The 24,336-nt window shown below is 39.9% G+C and overlaps 1 protein-coding gene across 1 annotated transcript in view; it reads right to left on the reverse strand.

Annotated features, from left to right (window-relative positions):
• tasora (transcription activation suppressor a) overlaps positions 1–20,988 on the reverse strand; it is a 31,898-nt gene extending 10,910 nt beyond the window's left edge. The window contains exons 1-20 of the mRNA XM_062416005.1: positions 20,554–20,988; positions 13,923–14,068; positions 13,537–13,629; positions 11,921–11,993; positions 11,553–11,644; positions 11,025–11,156; positions 9,986–10,116; positions 7,837–7,868; positions 7,559–7,664; positions 6,527–6,630; positions 6,244–6,347; positions 5,703–5,775; positions 5,397–5,471; positions 4,867–5,054; positions 3,947–4,234; positions 3,657–3,846; positions 2,483–2,608; positions 2,033–2,187; positions 1,240–1,432; positions 241–879 (exon numbers count right to left, since the gene is read on the reverse strand). Coding sequence (XP_062271989.1) covers positions 241–879; positions 1,240–1,432; positions 2,033–2,187; positions 2,483–2,608; positions 3,657–3,846; positions 3,947–4,234; positions 4,867–5,054; positions 5,397–5,471; positions 5,703–5,775; positions 6,244–6,347; positions 6,527–6,630; positions 7,559–7,664; positions 7,837–7,868; positions 9,986–10,116; positions 11,025–11,156; positions 11,553–11,644; positions 11,921–11,993; positions 13,537–13,629; positions 13,923–14,068; positions 20,554–20,863 — 3,250 coding nt within the window. The 5' untranslated portion in view covers positions 20,864–20,988. The remainder of the gene's footprint in view (positions 1–240; positions 880–1,239; positions 1,433–2,032; positions 2,188–2,482; positions 2,609–3,656; positions 3,847–3,946; positions 4,235–4,866; positions 5,055–5,396; positions 5,472–5,702; positions 5,776–6,243; positions 6,348–6,526; positions 6,631–7,558; positions 7,665–7,836; positions 7,869–9,985; positions 10,117–11,024; positions 11,157–11,552; positions 11,645–11,920; positions 11,994–13,536; positions 13,630–13,922; positions 14,069–20,553) is intronic.
• Between the last annotated feature and the right edge of the window lie 3,348 nt (positions 20,989–24,336).

The raw sequence follows: 24,336 nt of genomic DNA on the forward strand, positions 1-24,336 counted from the left end.
AGATTTCCCAAAAAAAGCTGACAGATGTGACATCAAACTAAGTCTGACTGCCATTGGCTTTGATAAACACTGTGACAGGAAATAAACTTGGTCCCATTTTCAAACTTTGAGATAGAAACTGAAATAACAAATATCACATTAGTGGCAATCAAATGAAAAACTGTAGGTGGTGTTACAGTCTAAAACGTGAACAGGTGCAACAAGCTGACCCTGAGAACAACTCAGTGAGGCTGAGATTACCTGCAAACTCCCTGGAGGCTGTGGGAGCTAACCGCTCCTCGTTAGCACGACTGCGATCCTTGTTAAGTGGGCTGAGCTCATTAGACTCGGGGGACTGACACCGGGATGGGGAAGGGGGAGGGCTGAGCTGAACCGAGGGGGACAGGGAAGAAGGAGGAGGATGGCTGGGCTGTTGTGTTGGGCACTGGGAGGGAGAAGGGTGAGGACTGGGCTGTGGAGATGGGCACTGGGAGGGAGAGGTGGGAGGGCTTGGCTGTGGAGATGGGCACTGGGAGGGAGAGAGGGGAGGACTGGGCTGTGGAGATGTGCACTGGGAGGGAGAGAGGGGAGGGCTGGGCTGTGGAGATGGGCACTGGGAGGGAGAGGGGGGAGGACTGGGATCTGGGGACGGGCACTGAGACGGGGATGGGGGAGGGCTGGGCTCCGGGGACGGGCACTGGGAGGGTGAAGGGGGAGGGCTGGGGTCAGGTGAGGGGCACAGAGACGGGGAGGGAGGAGGGCTGGGCACAGGAGACGGGGTGGGGCTCTTCCTAGGGGGTTTGGTTGACGTGGTGATGGCTGTTGCCGTGGCGAGGTGGTGGAAGCGGGGGTCCTGAGGGATGTTTCTGTCTCTCTGGGTGTACCTCTTCGAACACAGACCTGAAGACAGAGATCAGAGTTAACCTGGTGAGGATCTGCTGCTTTATATCCAGCACTGTAAACCACTAGTAGTGTGCTAAATAATGCATGTAGTAAATGTCACTAAACTGTTAATGGACTTAGGACTCTGTATTGTTCATCACAGATTTACATTATGGCAGTTGGTGTGTTTCCCTTTATATTTTCCTATGTAATCAACACTGAACCATGCTTCCATAGTCTGTATGCAAATAAAGCAAATGACTCCACTTCAGTGGCTCTAAGTCAACTTAAGGAAATATAAATTACATATGTTAAGGGAGTCTGTGGCATTGTTTTTTTGCCGATTTAAATTTTGAAAATTCAGGTCGGCAGACAAACCTGTAATGGGGATGAGGACCCACGGGATCATCCACTGTTCTTCCTCCTCTTGAAATCCTCCTGTTCTCCTCCCCAGCCCTCCTCCTCCTCCTCCTCCCCCTCTACCTGCTGCTCCGTGGTGATTCATCATCTCCCCGCTGTGGGAGCCGGGACTGAATCCCTCCAAACTACTGACGCTGCCGGCCGTCTGCTCCTAGAGACACATACAAAAAGAATTTGCCTTTATCTCTCTAGTGTTGCCGATCAAATAAAAAATAAAAATTCAAAGAAAGACAATCTAGAGTTAGACATTTTCAGCCGGTGTATTCCAAAACGGTGACATTGTTTGTTTTTTTCTTCAATAGAATTAGAAATCTTTATAGTCTAATCATACACTGCTTCAATTGCCAAGTAACCCCTAACAATCATCATGATTTACACACAATGGCTGTGAAAAGTTGCAGGTTCTAGTGAGAAAATGAGAGTGTTAAAAAAGTATCTCCACATGATAAAAAATAGCACTGACACTTCTAAGCGTCACTTTCCAAAACAAAAAGTTCTCAAATGTGTGATCATACTTTCAATGCATATGTCTGCAGCATCTTAGTTCTTGCTGGCTTCATTTTGACACTGTGCTATATGTAAAGTACAGGTAACTATAGGTCAAGGGAAACTGAAGGACACAGACAGAAAGGTGACCACCACACCACAAGTAGGTGTTCTTAGTATGTGTCTATACAATGATTTGAGGAAAAGACACCATAAAGCTAAAATACCCAACAGACACAAACATGTACTTTAACCCCTCAGTTACCTCCAGCTCCTCCTGCTTCCTCAGGTCAATGTCACAGTTGGTGGGGAGGCCCAGTTTGGTGGCCAGCCTATCAAATGGACAGGATTCCCTCTGGCTTTCCTCTTGCACCTCAGAAGGGCTCTGATTGGCTGTTCCTGTGGCAGCCTGGTTGAGGCCTGTTAGCAGGTAGAGAAACGTTGGTTATGTTGATGTTAACAGTGTTGTGAAAACAGTGATAAGCAGATTTATTTTTTTACAACCCATGATTTCATGATGTCCTACGATCGTCTTCTAGTGTTTTGATGCAACATGAGTTCATGCATGACAATCTGAATAAGATGAGGTGGCTTTCACTGAATTGGTGCCAGAGAAGAACAAAGAAAACTATATTACACTGGCTTAATAGAGTAAAGACTCCACATGTGTTATTCTGTAGTAATTGGTGTAGTCTAGCAGACCGTCTTTAGTCACCTGTCAGCAGGTTGAGAAGTTTGGTAGCGAGCTCAGATCCGTCTCTTAGGTCAGTGTCCTTCAAACCCACTGAGCCAATCACAGACGCGAGAGAGCCAGGAGGGGCGAGGACTTGGCTTCCGTCAACTAGGTGAAAAAACAGAGAAAACAGATGTCAGTAAACAACACACTGACCATCGATTGTAAGATGAGCACCTAATAAGGTGTACTGAGACTGAAAGCAAAGCAAAAACAAACTTCAGAGGCAAAGCTAATACACACAAAGTCAATAAAAAAAGAGATGATGAAAATAAAACATGAGTCTGCTCAAGTTGAAAATACTTCTATTGAAATCCTTCTAATCTAAAATCCTGGGCTGTAACACACATTCTCAAAAAGACTTCTTTCCTACATCTACCAGAAAATTAAAAAACATCTGATCAGACTCTGTGGAACAGAAATTTCAGATTGTACAGATCCATGTGTGTGGTAGTAATTACTGTAATGTACATGCAAAACTGCTGACTCATTGTTAGATCACCTGTTATGTAAATCATGGGAGTGTCCGGTGGTAATGGTGAGAAGACTTTAAGGGTGTCTCAGTTTTTTGAGATGTTTTTTGTTGGACTGATTTTGACTAAAATTTGTTATTTAGAGAAGAAACGAGAACGCAGCTTATTATGACCTCGTTATAAAGTCTTGTGTGTTTCTGATTGGTAAATATTATACCACCTGTTGTGTGATGATCTGTTTCCTGATAACAGGCTTAAATAAATACATTAATCTAAGTCAACAGAGGCTGGCCAGACAGTCGTTAAGGTAGGGTGTGTTTGTTCCTGACATCTCAGAGTACATTTTACACCCAAAAAGCTCCGTTCTTTAGTCAAGGATCACTCAAGTCCTTCACCTGCCACTCGACTGGCAAAAAAAACAAAAGGAAAGCAGTTGCCTCTAAAATGGATTAAAAACACAGCCACGGACCTCCCTTTGGTGGAGTCCATTGCTGTCAGGAGGAGATAACAGTGACAAAGACCAGTCCAGTTTGACTGAAAAGGATTATCTTTTTCAGTGTTTGTTAAGTTATTTTTGGCATAGGGAACTTGTTTGATGACATTTTATCGCTGTCTTTGCTACGTTCGCTGTCACAGTTTTGTTATCCCACATTCAGGCTATTGGCTGACTCTTGTCACTTCACCTGCTATCTGTTCACTTCCTCTGGGTTCCTGCGACGCCTTCAGGAATTTCAGCGCTCTCTCTGCCGTCTCCTGTTCCAGCTTCCTCTTCCTACCGGGTACTTTCAACCCTCCGTCTCTTCCTTCCTCTCTTTTAACCTCATTCTCTGCATTCCTCTTACAGGTTAAAATGAGGTCTAGCAGTTGCTGCATCTGAGGGACAAACAACAAACATTTGAGCATCATGACAAAAAATAAAATCACACACTCTTCTGTGCACAACACTGGTCAAAAAATAGACTGTGTTTTTTACTTTCTCCTTGGTCGGTCTGTCTCTGGTGTTGCTGGTTGCTTCGTTCCCCATCGCCTCTCTCTGGCCTCCACAGCTCTTCCTGGGCTTCACCTCCTGTGGCTCCTTGGGGACACACTGTGCCTCCACCATCTGCCTGGCCCGGGCCACTGACAGCATATAGAGGGCGGGGCTGTACAGGTAGGAGTGCAGGTAGCCGTCCATGTTCAGACGGTGATGCTTGGGAGCAGGAAACAGCTTCCCGTCCTCATCCAGTTTAGAGTCGTACTCGCCCATGGGGTACTGTCGAACCTGGAGAGCAGATACAAAAAGATGAGCTTTTAAGTTATGAGGAACGATTTAATGAGCAAATGTAGAATCTACACTGACTAAATAAACTCAACCTGACAAAGAAATGTTTTTCTACTCGTTTATGTGATTGTCATTTTTTTGTTGTGACATCAGAAATCCCAGGTTCCTCTATCACAAATGGCTGCTAACTATTACAGTGCATCTAAAAACCCATTTAGGGACTCTACTGTTAACTGCTAATTAGAGATGGGTACCAAAGTCGGGTATTTAAATCGAGACCCGGGGCTAAATTATATAAGACTAGACTGTGGTATTGATAAGTTCTGACATTACAAGTACTGCTCTTGGTACTGGAGAAATAAAAAAAAAACAATTTAATATTTATTTAGGCTACATAAATGTAATTGTGCACATTTTATCTCACCAACTCTGTTCCTGATGTACTCTGATGTATGTGCGAGGGGCGGGGGCCAGTTGTCTCCACTACCACTACTTGCCTAACCCTAACTTTTACCCTAACATTAACCACTGACCCAGAAATCAGCTTTTGTCCCCATATTGGACAACCTGTCCCCAATTAACTGGCCTTTAGTCTGAACTTTGTCCCCGACACCTGAACTGTTCCCACACACCTTGCCGTCGTTCTGGCCGATGAGGTACTCCCGTGCCTGGCGCTCCACGCCGGCAGACAGCTCAGGAGGGGGGTTGGCTCGGGCCTTCACCAGGGCATGATGCAGTGCTGGGATGAACTGGTTCAGACGCGGCATCACCGTGCTACCAGACTCGGTTGCATCATGGGAAGAGGAGGCACACCTTGATGCTACGAAATAGGAAAATAACAAAGTGATTATTTTCAAGTCGAAGCTTCAGTTTGTACTGATGTGTTGTTTAGTTACGATTCCATCAAAGTTACAATAATCAATATCATTATATTCACAGTGGAGGAAACGACTATACGACTACGTGTAATGGCGAAGGTGTTGCTCATAGTGATGGATCAATTCTGCAGTTCTACTTGTGGGAAAGAAAGAGCCTCTCTTACATCATTCTTTTCTATTTGTTCCTTTTCAACGACAGGCATCCAAAGATGAGATAATGGATCACTTGGAAAAATGTATAAATGGCCCGCCCCACCCCACCCAGCAGTTCCTGTGTTACTCACTGGCGTTGGCCAAATCTCTGGACTCTGGGAAGATAAACAAGGCCTGAAGACACCTCTTCCAGTTCTCTTCTCTCTCTGAAAAAAACACCATTGTCATTTTTAGAAGCAGTAAAATCTTCTATGCCTCATATTACTATTACGGACATTTAATAACATCACATTTGTAGAGAAAACTGCTGGTTCTCACGTCACACTCTACAAAGACACACTGTTGTGTGTGTGTTATTTTTAACAACCTCACAGTTAATCAAATAAGATCCTCTACGTAATGATTCACTAATACACCCTATCTGATCCGTGTCATACCGTTGGGTGTTGCCATCTGAACACTGGACAGCAGGAAGAGGAAGCCTTTCTCTGATAGTGGAGTCACCAGAACCTGTGTGCAAAAATAGAGAAATGTGATGCAACAGTTCTTATTTGATTCACCTTGTCTTCTTCTCTCTTTTTTGCTTGTTCTTTTCTCTCATATTCTTTCATATCTTTGCTATTGGATTCCCAATAATGTGCAGTGGTGTCTGTCTTACAATGAACTACTCTTTGGAGGCTGTTAATCTTTCTAATCTTTAATCTAATCTAATTCATCTTTGCAGCAGTTTCTAAACAAACTAATGTGACTGTAATCTTCGTGGTGAAGGAACATTTCACCCAGAGCAATGTTGCAGCTTGTTGACATGAATAAAGATAAGCAGCCACATCCTTTAACCAGGGAAGAGGAGGCTGGCTGTCTCTGCCATTACGGTTAATGAAGACTCATTAATCACCCTGTAATCTAGCAGCACCCAAAAAGAATGCACTCAGCAAAATAAACGCATTTACAGTATTTAAAAAAGGACACCAAACCCACCACTCTCTTCATCTCCAGTTCCTGCAGCAGTTTAATCACACTGTTCATTGACCGACTTCTGTCAATCACCTCCAGAAGACTGCAGCAATGGCCGCTCTTCACAACTACACACAAAACACACAAAATCCAACACAATTAGATTGATTATACCAATATTTAAACAATACAACAGGGACAATACAAACAACAAATCACATATTTCTTATAGTTAGTTATAGTTACATGATGTTGTAAATGCATTTCTTTTTCAGTTTTCATGTGTATCAGGTTAACTTGACCTCACCTATATGGCTGCTCTTGTAGAGGTTGTAGGAGAAAAGGTCGGAGGGGAGGAGCTCGGTCACCTTGTCGAGCCTCATCAACCAACCAATTTCCAACTTCTCTGGTCTGAAGAACAAGATGAGTATTAAAAAAAAGAGAATTGTTTTCAAATTTGAGAAAGAACTGGTTTAAACTCAACATAAAACAGAGAGATGCACTTTCCAAACGTGTTGTTGCCAAATTATTTTCACATTTATGAGATGTGTTAGACACTACTAGACAACTAGTAGTTCATACAACCTCCATCTTAAAAGGTTTACAGTCTGGTCTTGATCAAACCTTCATATCTATCCATGTTTCAGGTGTTCGGGCAGACTGATGAACAACGATGTGTCACCTCATTTCTCCTGTAAAAGCTGCACTCAAACATACTGTGAAACCTCTTTTAGAGATATTTCTTAGATGGTAAGAAGCAACCTTGGTGGTGTTTTTGAGATTCTAAAATCTCAGATCACCATTCATAACAACTCCTGAGATTTTAATGTGTCACTTGTTTTTAATGACTGAGTGTCCAAGTATACTCTGGATGCTCTCTTCATGCCACTGTGAAATGTGTTGTAAAAATATGGACTCAGTGTGTCATATAGTTAGCCCTAAAGGTGTTTACACAAAGCTACTTTTAAATAAACCAATCAAATCTGCAAACAGAGAGCTTCTATGTGAATACCTAAAATCTGAGGCAGGCAAATAAGTTGTTTTAATAACAAATCAAAGCACCACAGAAACAAAGCACTGGTGAATAACATGAGCAGCACGTGACTGTTATGAGAAAACAGGTGAGATGGAGAAGGAATTTCCTGAGCTAAATTAATTTGAATGGAACATATCAGTAACATTGCCGCCCTCCGTCTGGTTTTGTGCCTAGAGAAACAAAAACACCCACCGAATTTGATCTGATCCTGTCGTATGACTCAATTGAAACACAGCTAACAGGAATATTTTTAGAGTGTTGAAACTTTGCTCAAATACTTGGAGAAGTTAGTTAAGTACTCACAGTCTGTGGGGCAGGAAGGGAGGAGAGAAGGAGCGAAGGGCGATCTGATAGAGAACCCGGTCGCCTTTTACCAAATCTCCAGTCCACACAGTGAACTGAGTTTGCTCTGAGAGAGTAAAACACAGTGAGAGAAAGAGGAGCAGAGAGAGGAAGATCATCAGGGTGAGTTTCAGGACAAGATATGAAGAAAAAAAAAGAAGAGGACTTCCTTTTTTATCCTGTAGCTGTAAGTGTGAAAGTCTGGTGTAATTAAATGAAAAACACGGAGCAGTGCTCACCTTTACTCTGCTCTGCTGACTGACTGTTCGACCTGTCCATCAAACACAGCACACAAACACCATGTCAATGTATTTATCACCATGTATTTAGTGTGTCTGTCTGCTTTATAAACTTAGATTTGAAGAATCATTTGCAATAAATCCTGTAAATGACATTACTAACAAAGCAACCATTTTGCAAAGAATACTGTACCTTGAGCTGCATTTCATGTATCAATCAATCTTTACTTTTAGAGCGCCAAATCACAACAAAAGTAATCTCTAAAGTCACTTTAAAGAGACCCAATGTTCCCACATGAGCTAGCACTTGGTGACAGTGGCAAGGAAAAACTGTTTTAAACGGGTGCTGTACAAATAATAACTCTTTCATTATACTTATCGTTGTCCCTCTTTCAGACACCCAAATACAGGAAACACTATCTCCGTTAAAGGGATAATCACTTGCCGCGCTAAAGCTGCTGTACAGTTTGTGTGGGAATAACAAACAGAGAATTGAAAAGGAAAAGATCGCAGCACTATCCGTTGTAATAAATATTCTCCCCTTGCTCCCTGCTTTCTAAAAAGGTGGTAACCTGGATACCCTCTGGCTTTAGAGGGAGAGAGAGGCTTTCTGGATCTTTAGTCCAATATGGATTAAAAGTTGAGTTTGATTTAAAATGTTTCCTCTGAAGTACAAAGACATTCTCTTTTTTTAGGATCTCTTTTAAGATCTGATTTTCCTGATTGACTGTTTTCTGTATTTATGATGTTCACAAGATTGATGTATTGCAGCAGCATTGTCTGTAAGATCAGATATCATGTGTATAAGTGTAAATAATTACTTTGTTTTTTTACTCTTTTCTATGATACTATCTTCATGATATCTCAGTCTAGTGATATATACGGTCACACATTCTGCCCTCAGGACACCCCAGGTGTTAATTATCTATTGTGGGAATGAACTACACGTGTTGCACCTGATTGTGATGTGAAGAGCCACACCTGTGTGGACTAACGCTCTTTAAAATCTATGCAAATCTTTGCGTGAAAGCGTTGTCAAAACACAGACGATTAAATGAACTAAAACTGGAGCTGAGTGTGTGTCACTTTTTCCTATTGAAGCGGTCTGTATTCTGCTATTAGTGTCAGCACCTCACAAGATCTTTGGTGGGCTTTTATTGTAAACGACTTAACCTGTCACCTGCTGTTAAAATCAGCCCTGACTGTTTGGAGGTTCCCTATCATCAGATTTATATGAATGGTTGAACATTAACGTTCACCTCCACCAGCTTCCATCCTTGAGTATGAGTCAGTTAAACCATGCAGCCTGCTTGCACTCATGTTCAAATATATGCTTATCTAAAACATTTTATCGTCAGTAGCTAACAGCAGCACAGACGGACAGATTTCCTCCAGCAGGTCAGTGCTGCTGTTAGCGCCTGAAGCTAAAACTGTCTGCATGTGAAAATAAACCAGTTCAACACAGACAAGTTTATTTAAAAATGATTTCTGGCTTGTTTAAAGCTCGTCGTACTGTTTTGTCTTCATCTTGTTATTATAATAATTATGATTATTGTTATTATTCTATTATTATCCACTCTCCACCCTGCCACTCAGCTCCTTTTTAGTATTTTTCAGGAAGTTATGCAGTGGGTGGAGTTCACCTGAGATGAACTCACACTTACAAATAAAAATACACCAAAATAAATGGAAAACAATGGCTGTCTGGAGGACAGAAAAAAACACATTCAAAAATATAAATATAAAATATATGAATATAAAAATACAGAAAACTATAATTCCCTGGGACATGGTTGGTAGTAAGTATGAACGTACAGATAAGACTTAAATGTCAGATGTCAGAAAATGTAAAAACTTGACCGGACATTGTAATCTAATTTAACCAATTTTCTGGAGACACAATGCTCCAACTTAATTTTAATCCAAACCTATCACTGAACTTTTCATTTTTTATTGGGACAAAATTAATCATCAAAGTTGGGACTTTTCAACGACCCCGCTCCTTTCCCCTGGTCAGACTGTTCTCTCCACTGACCTATTTACTGTTTCATATGTTTCTGGATATTTTAACTTAATTATTCTGTGTAATCTTTGGCTTTCTGGCCGACGTGGATCATTGCAATCACACAGACCTTCCAGATCTCCATACCTGATGGGGGCCAGAGGTTTGCTGGGAAGTGGGGAGTCTTTTCCTTTAAACTGGAAGGAGACGACAGCATACGGACAAACCTGACGAGGCCGCTGCCGCAGTTCATCAAATTCATACTCGTAGAAGTATTGCTGAAATAAACAGCAGAGCAACAGTATTTAATAAAAGATGTAAAGATATAATGTTAACAGGGAACCTAAAGCTCTTACACATAAAATCAACAGTGTAACAAGTGTGTGGTGACGTGAATGATCTGCTCAGTGTGTTTCTGATTTAAGTTTAAATACATATGATGCTAATTATAATTTTTCACTTCCTGTAAACACATTTATATCCGTTTTGTGAGACTTGGGAGGGAAATTCCACATATACCACACATATAATCAAATTTGAATATCTTTATTGCACATGTAATGATGTTTAATTTCCACTGTGTTTCATCATTCTGAGTCTTACCATGTAACCTTCAACTAAGAGGACTTTAGCCTGATTACATACTAAAGTAGTATCCATGTAACTGAAGGGTTTATAGGATGTGTATTGACCCCTGTTATCTTGGTCTTTGGGAGTGTGAAAAAATATGTGCCAACTGCTAATTGTTTAGAAAGGTCAAGGCTAAAAATGGTGTTTCAGGAAGTGACATGATTGCCACAGTACTTTAGAGGTGACCAAAACCAGATAAGGATATTAATAGAAGCAGTTTTGACAAGCGGAAAGAGTTTGGTATAAAAGACGTGATCAGTTTTTCATCTTTGCGCAAGAGATTTTTTTTTGTCTTGTTCCTCTTTGTCAGATGAAACTACAAAATTGCCACGACAGACTTTAAATATGATTTAAGTGCTGATTTCAGTGCTGCGTGTATGTCTGACACAACTCGACCCCGATAAGAACAACAACTGTAAAGGTCATGCCAATCACTAAAACTTACACTGTTTAAATAATCATTTTCACTGTCAAAGAGATAAAAAAAAAAGGTTCTGAAAAACTGTTTCGAGTCTGTAGCTGCACAGACGTTTTTCCTTCTTGTGTGAATATTTACCTGTGTGAGCTCAAAGGCGCGGAAGGAGTTGAGCGATGTGACCTTGCTGGCGTTTTTGGAGAGGTGGCTGTCGAAGCGAGGCGTTGGATCTATAAGGTTCTTCATGTTTTCATAGATGCTCTTCACTTTACCCTGAAACCAAAAGCAGAATATCATCATTTCAAATCAGTACATGCTGACAACTAGTTAATCAATACAATGACTCAGCTGATAGTAAGAAACTACAGAGGCAGAGTTTCCATCAGTCCTGGGTTGTGTCCCAAATTGTTTACTTTTACCTACACAGTAATATAAAAGTATAATAACAGACTACCCTCCTTCAGAAGCCTCTACTGAGATACCCATAGGCAAAGCACTACAACCCCACCCACACATTTCAGAGTAGTCAATAATGATTTCTGAGCTGATAACAGAACAAAGTGACATCACATGTGACCTGTTTTGAATGTGTCAATAACATGTGTGAGCTTACTGACGTTGTGAAAAGTGTAGAAAAAAAAACTATGAAAATGCAGCCGGCTGATTTACCTTCATCACTTTGAAGATGATGATCTCCCATGTTGCTCCAGGGGTGAAGTGATTAACCTGGAGGAGGTCTGAGTACCTGGAGAGATACACCCCTAGAGGAAAAACACACACACACACACACACAAACACACAAACACATTTGAGTTGTGCTGATTTTGTGTGCAAACAAAAGACTGATTCAACAAGCATGGTGGATTTTAGTGAAATCCCTCATTAGTATTATACACAGAAATTACACTTTGTGCCTTTCCCTTTCAGAATACATTAAAAAAAAAATCAGATTCAACAATAAACAGGTGGAAAATAAAACATGTTTAATGTTGTGTTAATGTGTTTATATGTATCAGTATTCATCTGTTCATTCCTACCTTTACTCGGGTGTCCCAGCACTGTGAGCCAGCTCTGACCCACAAACAGCCCTTTCTCACAGAGCAGGGGAAGCTACAAGAGAAACATTCAGAAACATGTTAATTTACACATTGAATTAAAAAATCAAGAATAAAACAAAGTGACATATATGAAGTGATCAAATGACTCTGGTTGATTATTTTATTGTGTTTAGTGTTGATAACAATGACAGTTTTTTGTCTTTGTTCAGAGACATTTATTGTGATAACTGTTGATATTGACTGATAAACATTTTTATCATGATAACATTTTTGGCCTTATTGCCCAGCCCTATTTTGTTGCAGTGAAACACAAACTACAGCTACTTTCAACCAAGCTGCAGCGCCAGGACGTGCGTTACTTTCAAAGCATACATTCAGAAGTTGAGCATCATGGTAAACTCGACAGTGTCTGTTACACTGAAGAAGTTCAGAGCATCGCATCAGGATTTAAAAGACGTTTCTCAGACTTTGCTTCACTCAAGCCAGACACCTCCTATATGTGTTTCCTGTTGTGGACAGATACTGATGTGGGTGACGCTGCCTCCAAAGTGGGAACACTTTCCGAATGATGTTCAGATGAAATCCACTGACATGAAGGGTAGATTTTGGCTTCTGCTCTCAGAGGAGAAATGTGTCTTTTGCCTGTGAATCTGCAATCAAGTTCAGATCCACCATGACAGATGACCACCTATCCACCGACTACTACACCCCTGATTATGATGAACTAGCATCCCCCTCCCAATGCAATGCAATTGTGCTTTGTTTATCTACAAAGCATGCCCAGTTAACTTTGTTTGTTAATTACATTCAGATACAACACCTATGACGTCAGGTCTCAGGATATTTTAAAATTATCAGCACCTCTTGTACGCACTGAAATTGCTAAATCAATCTTTATTTATATAGCGCCACAACAAAAGTCATCTCAAGGCACTTTACACACAGAGCAGGTCTAGACCGTACTCTTTAATTTAATTTAAAGAGAACCAACATTCCCGCATGATCAAGAGCTTGGTGACAGTTGTGAGGAAAAACTCCCTTTTAACAGGAAATAAATGTGGTTTCAAATATTTTGCTGCACACAAATGGAGTTTCAGAAGCATCTAAAGCGGGATTCTCTTATTTCCTTCCAGCTTTTTAAAAGACTGTACTTACATGCTTGCACATGTTTTTCTTAATGTGCAAATATACGTCTATGAATGATTTATTGTCTCTTTATCTATGTGTATGTGTAAACTTCTTGTACACAGGTCTCTCTTGAAAAAGAGATCCATATATCAATGAAACTACATGTGTAAATAAAAGATTAAACACATAAAATGCAAAAAAGATCCCATAAAAGTAATCTCTCCCATCTCTGAAATGGAAAACGTGTGTCTGCTGTATAATGGGAACTTTGTGCTACTCATCATGAGACAGAGACTGGGATTTAGGACTGGTAGAACTGGTAGATGATGTTGTTGCTGATGAACAATGCAAAAAGTAGATCTGAAAGTAAAAACGTTGGGCGTCCCCCTGCTGTAGGGTTACTGCCAACACTGCCTTCATCTATCTTGACACAATCAATTCACAACATAGCTGAGTGTTAATCTCACCTTAATAGCATCAGATAACAGGAAACAGTAGCTCTCCTCCAGCTCCTTGTCAGTCCTCCCATCCGCCTTCATCTCCTTCCTCTTCTCTACAAACTGTAACACACACACACACACACACACACACACACACACACACACACACACACACACACACACACACACACACACACACACACACACACACACACACACACACACACAATTAATAAAAAAAGAAATCAATTCATAAATTAATAAAGGAAGCTTGGCTAACAATTAAAACAACCCTTGAACCCTTGAACAACCCCTAACAAATCAATATTGCACAATCTGGTTCATTTAAAAGTTTTATTCATCAACACTTCTCTATAATTTCCAAATTCTTGTAGCTAGGTTCCATCTCTCACCTCTTTCTCCTGCAGCTCACTGTGGACGAGCCGAGGCTTGCAGTAGGTGAAGCAGCCAGCGGAGTTGGTGTCAACGTAGCTGGAGGTCAGGATGGTCATCATGTCTTCATACTCTCTGGACTCAGTGGAGACGTACTGGAAGAGGGCTGAAAAAAAAAAAAAAAAAAAAAAAAAAAAAAAAGATAAAGACAAGAGAACAGATAGAAAGGTCAGCACATGTTTACTAATCTTACATCACTTTTTCCACCAATGATCTTTAAAATAATACTTTTATAGTGAGTTTTAACTGTGAGGGTCACCCAGTGAACGGGGTTTGCTGTAGGAAAGGTGATTCACTTCTATTATCTGCCTTTATCCACTTAGTCTTTATATCCACATTACTGATTATTGCGTAAATATTTTGTGAAAGCACCGATAGTCATCCCTACAATATCGTCAAAATATCGATATCGAGGTATTTGGTCAAAAATATCAGGATATTTGATTCGGCACATATCGCCCAGACCTATCCTCCAGGTGCACCGGATTCCTCCCATTGACAAAAAAACGTGTGATAGGTTAATTCTCCTGTCACCTGTCAGCGCCCGTGATCAAGGCACTGACAGATATGGAGTTGGTACCCAGGTGTTGTACAATGGCTGCCCACTACTCCTAATACTTAGGATGGGTTAAATGCAGAGACTGAATTTCATTGTACAACTGTATGTGTGACAAATAAAGTGCTTACAGTTTTGAGGCACTGTTCAAATGTGGATAAAAAAAATGTGCATTAAAAAAACCCACTTGGAACCTGTGTCTAAACTATATAGCACACTTAGGGCCATAATGTGGCTGCAGGTTTTCATTCCAACCAAGCAGTAGCACACCAGGCTCGACTTATCACTCAGCATTTAATAAGCTGATCTCACTCTGCAGCTGACAGCTGATTGGTGCACATGTGTGCTCCTGATTGGTTGTGGCAAAAACCTACAGACACACACCCCTTTTATGAAATAGGTTATCATGTCCCCAATCCTCTGTTGTGGTTAACTTTCATAGAATTACCTCTGTACAATGAAATGCTTTGTGCAAACCTATTTGCTTATTAAAATATTGGCCATACACACATGTAATGTTGGAGTTAGTTTCTTTAGTCAGTGTTATTCTATGTGAGCAGCCTGATGGTAACGTGTCCTAAAAAAGAAGAATGGCCCTTCTGTTTCCCCTGTGTCTGATGGCATCAGCAGTTGTGGCGTTGGCTCCCTGGTAGTTCTCTAGTAGGGTTTATGATAATTAGCGAAGAGTTCCCTGGAAGAGCTATGAGTAGTTCTTCAGTAGAGTTACACAAATAAACTGGATGTCAACATAATGCCTGTGTACTTGTCCCTCGCAGGTCTCTGTATGGTTTAACACCACTGTTATGGAGTTATGATTGGGGGGGGGGGGGGGGGGGTGTAGCCTTGTCACTTATGGACAGTATAGCACAACAGTTCTGGGATATGAAGAGATACACATCATTATAGGGGGGGGAAGAAAAACTTTCTTCATTCTGATCTCGGGGTCTGACTCTGGCTTTGTTCCTGTTTTTGAGTAACGCTAGATTTGCACTCTCTACATTGACTTCTTTTGAGCAACTTTGACACTTAATTATTAGTTATATCAGTTGAATTTTAGTTCGCCCTGATCTGGACTTCTGACACTCCAACAACTGCACCGGCTCCCTGTTGAATACCGTATTTGTTTCAAGGTTCTTCTTCTTTTTTTGCCTGGTCTGGCACCTCCTAACCTGTCTAGCCTTTTCTATCTTTACACACGTCACTCCTCTAATGCTCATTTACGTATTATCACTCCCACGCTCCAGGCTCTACACAACAAGCGACAGGGCGTTCCAGTGTGGCGGGTCCTAATCTTTGAAAACTGCTCTCCCTCAAGTAATTTATAAATACTAATCAGTGACTTTGTTAAAATCACAACTTAAAACTCACCTGTTCAGATTTGCCTTTCCTTCTCCATTTTAACGAGTCTGTTATAATGTTCTCCCTTAGCTCTAAATTTTAAGGCTGTTTTTATAAATGTGCTTTTATCATGAGTGTGAATATTTAAAGCATACATACTCGCTTATACTGTGCTGCTGTAAGAAATTAACCATACTCTTCTTTCTGGATCAATTAAGTAATGTAGCATCATAAATAGTCTCACTATCATATTCAATGTGTCGGTAAATTGTCAGCTTTCTAGTTGCACTTGTAACACCTTAGATTTGTAATGTTTTTGTTTAGCTTACGTATGTATTTGTCTGTATTTACTATTATTACTATTTTAGTTTTTATGTTTTATGCATATATATCTCACCATTAGGAGGGCAACCTGATATTATTATTTATTGGCTCTTTTTGCACATTTCTGTTTTTATTAGTTATTGTTTTATTTTCTTAATCCAAAAACATTCTGCATATATTACTTTTTGTGTTATGTATTTTTTTCAGTATATGTAATAAATAAAACAAACAAAGATTTCCCCAACTTTTAATTTTACAAGGAAGCACTCGAGATGAGAGCCACTGTTAATAAATGACGAGCACTTTCTTGTATAAACTTAATTTGTAGTGATTACCACCAAAAGCAGAATTAGATGTAAAGGAAGAGAAACCTCGACAGCCAACAGACCAACCTAAAGCTAAGTGATTTTAATAAAATCTTCTCTAAATATAAAGGCCTCCTTAATAAATGTGTTGTATCATTCACTTTCTAAGTAAATGAAGTGAAGGAGGGCTGACCCAGTTCACCTTTCACATGAGCTTCACCTACACTCACACAGAAGGTTTAAGGCCCTCGGGGAGCCGACAGAGGCGTCAGCACAACCGATGCAGCCTGCTGTCCCCCTCAGTGTGGAGTGAAAGGGCTCAACTGGAGCGTCACACACCTGACAGAGGTGCAAACACATCCTCGCACATGACAGAAAGTAAACAAAAGATCATTCCCTGCACACTGGTGTATAAGACGCACCTTTAACGCGATTTAGATAGATAGATAGATAGATAGATAGATAGATAGATAGATAGATAGATAGATAGATAGATAGATAGATAGATAGATAGATAGATAGATAGATAGATAGATAGATAGATAGATAGATAGATAGATAGATAGATCTTTATTCTCATTGTCACCAGTACAACGAAAATTTAAAAGTGCTCACCAGTCAGTGCATCATTCATAAAATAAATTAAATAAAACAAGAAAATAAAAGTTAAATAAATACTATATATAAAAACATATACATTTGGTCATTGCACGGCTCTATTGCACAGTCAGTTGTAAACAGTATTCATTTGCAGCATTGAGCGTAGTGATAGCTGTAGGATAAAAACTGTGTTTGAATCTGTTTGTACTTGTTTTGACTGATCTGAATCGTCTGCCTGATGGCAACAGTTCAAACAGAGAGTGTCCAGGGTGAGAAGAGTCCTTTATAATGTTCTGCGCTTTTTTGATGCAGCAGGAACTGTGTAGTTCTTCCAGTGTGGGGAGAACTACAAAGTGAGATGCGTCTTATACACCGGTGTGTCCTATTCACCAGTAAAATACAGAGAGAGGTTGGATCTAGATATGATTATAGGTATGTAAAAGGCCATCCACACTAAGAACAATAACTATAACTTTAAACATAATGATGTGAGCGTCCACACTTATGAACTATAACGTCCTATAAAACAGCGGCACACTCCAGCTGTTTCGGACTGTTTTCAACAGACTATAGATGTGTTGACCTGATGACCTGAAAAATCATTGCGTGTTGATACACACAATACGTTTCAGTATTTACAGACCAAACTGATGTTGAAGCGCGATGTGCAAAAGCGTGACTTGGGTGCAGTTGTCTTTTTGCGTACAGTGACAGCTCTGATAAAGAGTTTTTGGGACTCGAGTAAGCATACAGGTGCACACTGTATCAAATATGTAAAGTGACTGTGTTCTTTTAAAAGGTTTTATTGAAGCTCAGCCTAACCTCGGTCCAGTTCAGTTAAGTTAATCATTACCGTATCATTAAGCATTAACCTGACAAGAGCTGGTTCTAAGAGCTGGTATAAAAATGTTAAATTCATCCTAATGTGAAGCGACCGAGTCAGGTGTTAGATGTAGAGGAGTGAGAGACACACCTGCTCCACCACAGGCTCGGCATTCACACGAAATACTTTGCATAATTAACTGCTGCGTGCCTTGAACGTACTGAGTTAAAAGAAAGGGGAAAAGCTGTGAGGAAGGGCATAAAACACAAACTAAGAGAGTCTGTCTAAATTATCTGTGGAGTGTTTGAAAATGTGATCCTCTGTGAATAAAAAGTTTTATTTCTCTCATTCATCTTTGATCTCACTACTGCTGCTCGCACTCTTCACTCAGCTGCTGCCACACACTTTCTCTCTTTCTCTCTCTTTCTCAATTGTTCTCTCTCTCTCTTTTCTCTTTCTCTTGTATGTTCTTAAAACAGACCAGGAAGCTGACAGCAAAGCCTAATTGACTAATAATGGATTTTAGGGCCTGATGCTGATTTCGATATTAGGGAGCAAAAAAATCCCGATATCTATATATATGCCGATAAAGTTATACAGAATATATCTACAACACACTTTTTTTATTTTCGCTTTTTTTTGGATCCCTTAAATGTGGTTATTAATCACTTGTGACAAAGATATGTAACGGGTATTCATATATTACATTTTAACAATAAACTATATTGTATAAAATGACATAAGTGCTATGAATAAAAAAAACATACATATATTAAATTTGAATTAAAAAAATAAATAAATAAAGTGCTGCTTATATAACTAACATTTTTAAAGAAATAGCGGCATACTTCGGACAACATATTTGCAGATATTGACATATCTGTGATAGGCATATATCGGCTGATAATATCAGTCGGGTTCTAAACTTTATTAGACTAAGAAACTAAGATAAATGTCCTCCCCTCACCCTAATTCAGTACTAGTTATTCACTTGTTTTCTGAATAAAAAGGCAGCCACAGTTTCAAATCAGTGATTATCATCCCTTCAGACACCACCACCCAAGATCTTGTACTTTTGGAAAGTACCCCACAACAAAGAAGAGAGATTTTGGGAGGGTAAAACAATATCCCTGGAAATTAATTTGGATCCTGGTCTCTCCGGTGGAAACACAGGTAGAGGTACTGAGTTTTCCAAAAGGTTCTTAGTCTCCTGAGGAAAGTTCCCGCGGTCCAAACACGGCTAAAGTCTCTCTTTTTGTGACCCTACTTTAACCACTGCTCAACAGGGAACCATTGAGTAAAACTTAGTAAAACTAAAACTATACGCAGATATCTTCCAATGTTGCACTATTTTTATTGCCTACTTCCCTCTTTTTGTTACTATATAAGGAAACACTGTCCGAGGAAACAGAAATTTGAATTTAAATACAAGAAGACTGTCAATGTGTCAGATATCCACTTGATATGACTAACTCAGAATGATTAAGCTGAATATAAGCTTCACATCATCTTTTAAATGATTGTGAGGACACACTGTGGATTTTGGTCTCATCGTTTACACTGAAAACTCATTTGAAGGAGATCTTTTAATAATCAGTATGAACAGGAGGAATGATTACAGCGAGGAAAACCTCTTTCAGTGTTTATATGGACACCTGACTGCTGGTTTAACGCTTTAAAAAATCGCTTATCTCAAACTACTAAACTACACTACAAATTATTTGGTAAAGTGTCTCCAAAAATGTCTCACATTACTTAAAAAACGTCCACTAGTGCAGATGACACAATGAATGAACAGAGGAAGAAAAGACACAACAAACACTGTACATGTGGGCGACAACACACACACACCCACACACTCTCTCACACAAACACACAGAGGGAGACACACACACACTCACACCACACCACACCCCACACACACACACACACACACACACACACACACACACACACACACACACACACACACACACACACACACACACACACTGTAAACAGAACGAGCTATCTCTTCCGTTAGCATTAAGGCTAGCTAACTTCAACACAACGCTGACATCAAGTTTCAGCCAAAGAGAGAAACACATTTAAACTTACAATCAACTATACTCTCATACAATTATCTAGAGAGTGAAACTAAGCACCAGGTAGTAACTTATCTGCACTTAATTAAACATTACAATGATGACATCATGTAAACCTGTTTGACTTGCGTTAGCCGCACGCTTAAAACGGACATCATAAACACAGCTTATTTAGGGTTTATTTAATGTATCATAATGAATATATATATAACTGTAGAGTTAACACACATAATGTTAAATATGTGTAATACTATCTCCTGTAACTAAAGTTAAGCTAAAACACCCAAACAGGTTAAAAATACACTTTGTCCGATAATGGATGCTTAGCTGTCCGATAATGGATGTTAAGCTGTCCGATAATGGATGCTATGCTGTCCGATAATGGACTCTTCCCGTTATAAACATTAAGGGGACTGATATAACTTAAAAGGTGACAATTTAGACGAGAAATAAAACTGTTAAAATATTTCACATAAATCATAAAATTGTTATTAATTAATTTGTTTGTATAACTTGGGTTTGTTTGGGGTTAATTTCGAATAAAAACATGGACCTGCCCACCTCTCTTCTCCTTAGTTTTCCTCGGTATGTGGAACTTGAGCGGCTCCATCGGCATGTGTCTGTGGTGGACATTTGCTTGAAGTGCCGAGTTCCTCCGGTCCGCAGCACTCGGTCTATCCGCTCCAGGGTGCGTTTCTCTGGGGGAGAGAAAGTCAACCACCTCGATCACATCGTCACTTTCACTAGCTCCATGGTCCTCGGCAGCAGCAGCAGTAGTAGATACCATCCTACTCCTCCTCCTCCTCCTCGGGCGAGCTGCTGAGTCTCTGTCGTCCATTCTGGAACCCTCCAGCGGACCGACCCCTGTCATCCAACCAAGCCGTGTCTCGGTCACCGTTTCTCGGCTACCAGCCCCGCTCTGACCCCGCTGTTACCTCCGCAGGGGATGGAACCAATGCACAAGACGCACCATGCTGTTTTGGCTTGGGACGCACAAAAAAAAAAAATCTTCTTCATGAGCGCTTCAGCTTCTTCTTCGTCTTTAGTTGTTTTTTTTTTTTTACTGACTGATCACAAAAACAACGTTAAAGGGTGCATACTGCCACCTACTGTATCGGATATGTAAAATTAAACAACACAAACTAACAAAAGGGGGGAAACAACTTATTTTCATTTAAATGTTGAAGCCTCTTGAACGAGCACTGGAAAAAATATTATTTTAATTTTACAATAAATTACTATAATTAGTGTTTGGGAATAAGTCATTACTTGTAATTTAATTACAAAATAAATGTAACAGTTACTGAGAAAAAATGTGTAATTAAATTATTAAGGACCGAGCCGAAAGGCAAGAGGGCGAGGATTCCAAAAGGGAGTCTTGCCCTCTTGCCTGGAGGCAAGGACCCTATTGTATTTGTGTCGTTTTTCTTTATTATTCTACCACCTCTTTGAGCCTTAATTTGACCCCCTAAACCTTCTCCACAACTAACCAAATTTGGAACGCACATCAGGTCTGGCGAAAAATTCGATAAAATGGAAAAACAAACAACGTCGAACTCTCTAGCGCCACCTAGAAACAGTAAAACGGACACTACGCCTGATAGGAAGGGCGTAGAAAGATCAAACCAAAACTCAATTGTTTGTCTTATCAAGACCTACAAATCACGCGCAGACACCCCTGACCTAAATCCAACAGGAAGTGCACAGTTTGCCGTTACATGTGGGATCTTCGACGATTTTTCAGGCTTTTCAAAATATATGTATTATTCCTGCATACTTTCAGTTACAGACTCCATTCAAACGTCAATGTAGCCACAAGTCTCATCTATAGATGTGTGTAATTTGGTCTGGCTATGCTTTATACTTTTTAATCTGCGGACACACATATGCACCCTGTTCCTCTCCCATTCAATCCTGAATCTCCATTCTGTCTGTGCATGCTCTGTTGTCATGCTCTGCAGTCGTTAACTACCATGGCAACGACTGTGTGTGTGTGTGTGTGTGTGTGTGTGTGTGTGTGTGTGTGTGTGTGTGTGTGTGTGTGTGTGTGTGTGTGTGTGTGTGTGTGTGTGTGTGTGTGTGTGTGTGCAGCTGGCTCAGCCAGGTTCATTTGTGGTCGTAGTGTGCCACCCAGTGGAGAAAACTTGTCATTATACCTGATGAGGAAAAGATGCCTCAGTTTTCTGATTCTAGTTCAAGTTTATTGACTGTATTCTTATGTTTTTAGATATCTGTGCAGTCTGTCAACTATTTCACTGACATTGCTGTCAAAGTCTAGATCAAACACGAATTACATGAGCATGAACTACAAACATATCTACAGGTTTCACTGGAAATAAGTTCCTCTCCTGTTTGACTCATCAAAGTGTTGGAGGTTCATTTCATTTCAGTGGCTCAGTCTAAATGTCTACACAGACAGAGAGAGGCAGAGAGAGAGAGAGAGAGAGTGTGCGTGTGTGTGTGGCTGCGTGTGTGTGTGCGTGCGTGTGCATGTGTGAGTGTGTGTGTTTGTGTGTGTGTATGTGTGAGTGTGTGTTTGTGTGTGTGTGTGTGTGTGTATATGTGTGTGTGAGATTGTGTGTGTGTGTGTGTGTGTGTGTGTAACGTATATCTACTTATTGCAATGTCTGATAAATGCCCGGGTCTGAATGCGTCTAAATGCACCTGACGGAAACCTTTCCGCTTCACCGCGGCCCGACGTGTGCAGGGGTGCGAGGTCCCGCCCAACGCTGCTTGCAGCTTTAATTTACTTATGAAAATGTTGATGATTACAAAGGGGGGTTACATCTGAAGTCAGACTTTTAAGATTTTGCTCAGGAGGGTTTCAGTGAGTTTGACTGAAGTCAATACACTGCAACTGTATTTCTGTGCCTTTATGTTAAGTCCATGTGGACACTTTTATTTGCATGATACACCAACTATGTATAGTGATGCATAGTGAAATAAAAGAAGAGAAAATCAATTAGCCAACATGGAAATCTTTTACATTTTCCAGGTGTTTTATGTTCTCTCTCTGTCTCTGTTTCATTGTTGGGGAGTAACTAGTTAAATGTAACAGCATTATGTGTTTTAATGACAAAATAAATGTAACTGTACTCCGTTAAAGTTACTGAAAAAAAATGTGTAATTAAATTAAAGTTACTTATGAAAATGTTGATGATTACAAAGGAGGTTACATCTAAAGTCAGACCTTTAAGATTTTTTCTTCGGAGGGTTTTTACCTCATTTTTTAATATTTAACATGTTAAATATGTTAAATAAACAAGATAAATCTTGCTTTATAAGAAATGATCTCCCTTATAACTCATGTCAGTATGCCAATATGATGATACTGTAATTAATTTATGAAATTACTGTAAATTCACAACAATTCACAGTAATATCACAGCAAAGTATTGTGTTTTCATGTTACTTCTTTGTAATTGTTTGTTATTACCGTTAAATTCAAATTCACCGCAGCCTACCATGCATTGAAAAAGTGTGATGACAGTAGTTTATTGTGAGAATTTACAGTAAAAACCTGGTGATCGTTAACAGTAATTGTTTTGATGCTCTGCTCCCCTCCTCTCCCGTATCTACCACCATGAAGTCTCTCTGCATGTCTGAATGTCCTACTACCTGTCAGCACATGTTCGACCGGTTCCTTGCAGTTAAACGTTTGTCTGACATTATCTTTTTTCCACCGTAGGCTATAAAAAGTGGCATTGAGTCATGTATGTCCTAATCTCAACCAATAAAAAATAACATCTTTCCTACATTTTCCTCACTTCTCTCTATGACAGACTTTTGAATTGTGTAATAATCTCTACCCTTAGTATTCATTCTTAGCAAGTTTTCAACATTTCCTGTCAATATCTGTAAGGTAATTATTGTTTATTTTTGAACCAAATTCCCATGTTATTATTCCTGTCTGTCCACTTTTTGGGGTTGATGAAATATCTGCTTCTTGGGATTGTTGTTGTTGTTGTTCTTCTTCTTGTTCTTCGTGTTCTTGTTTTTGTTCTTCTACTCCTCCTCCTCCTCCTCCTCCTCCTCCTCCTTTCCTGGAAACGACCTTTCAGACTTCCCCTGTGTTTCAACAGCACAGTTAATAATTATGCGTGTGAATGCCAAAACTTTATGACCTCTAACAGTAGCTGCTAAACTAAATGATGCTTTACTGCCCCCTGCTGTAAATATTAAGTTTTTCATTTATTTACTTCCAGAGAAATAAATTATACTTCAGAAATTATTATCATGGCAAAATTACAAAAACAACAACACAAAAAGTGATTACTAACTAAAAATTATGAGATACTAAGTTTGACAATTTACTTTTTCAATGCTTTTAACATTTAAAGGCAT

Source organism: Scomber scombrus, chromosome 3, assembly GCF_963691925.1.
Source record: "Scomber scombrus chromosome 3, fScoSco1.1, whole genome shotgun sequence".
Lineage (NCBI taxonomy): Eukaryota > Metazoa > Chordata > Actinopteri > Scombriformes > Scombridae > Scomber > Scomber scombrus.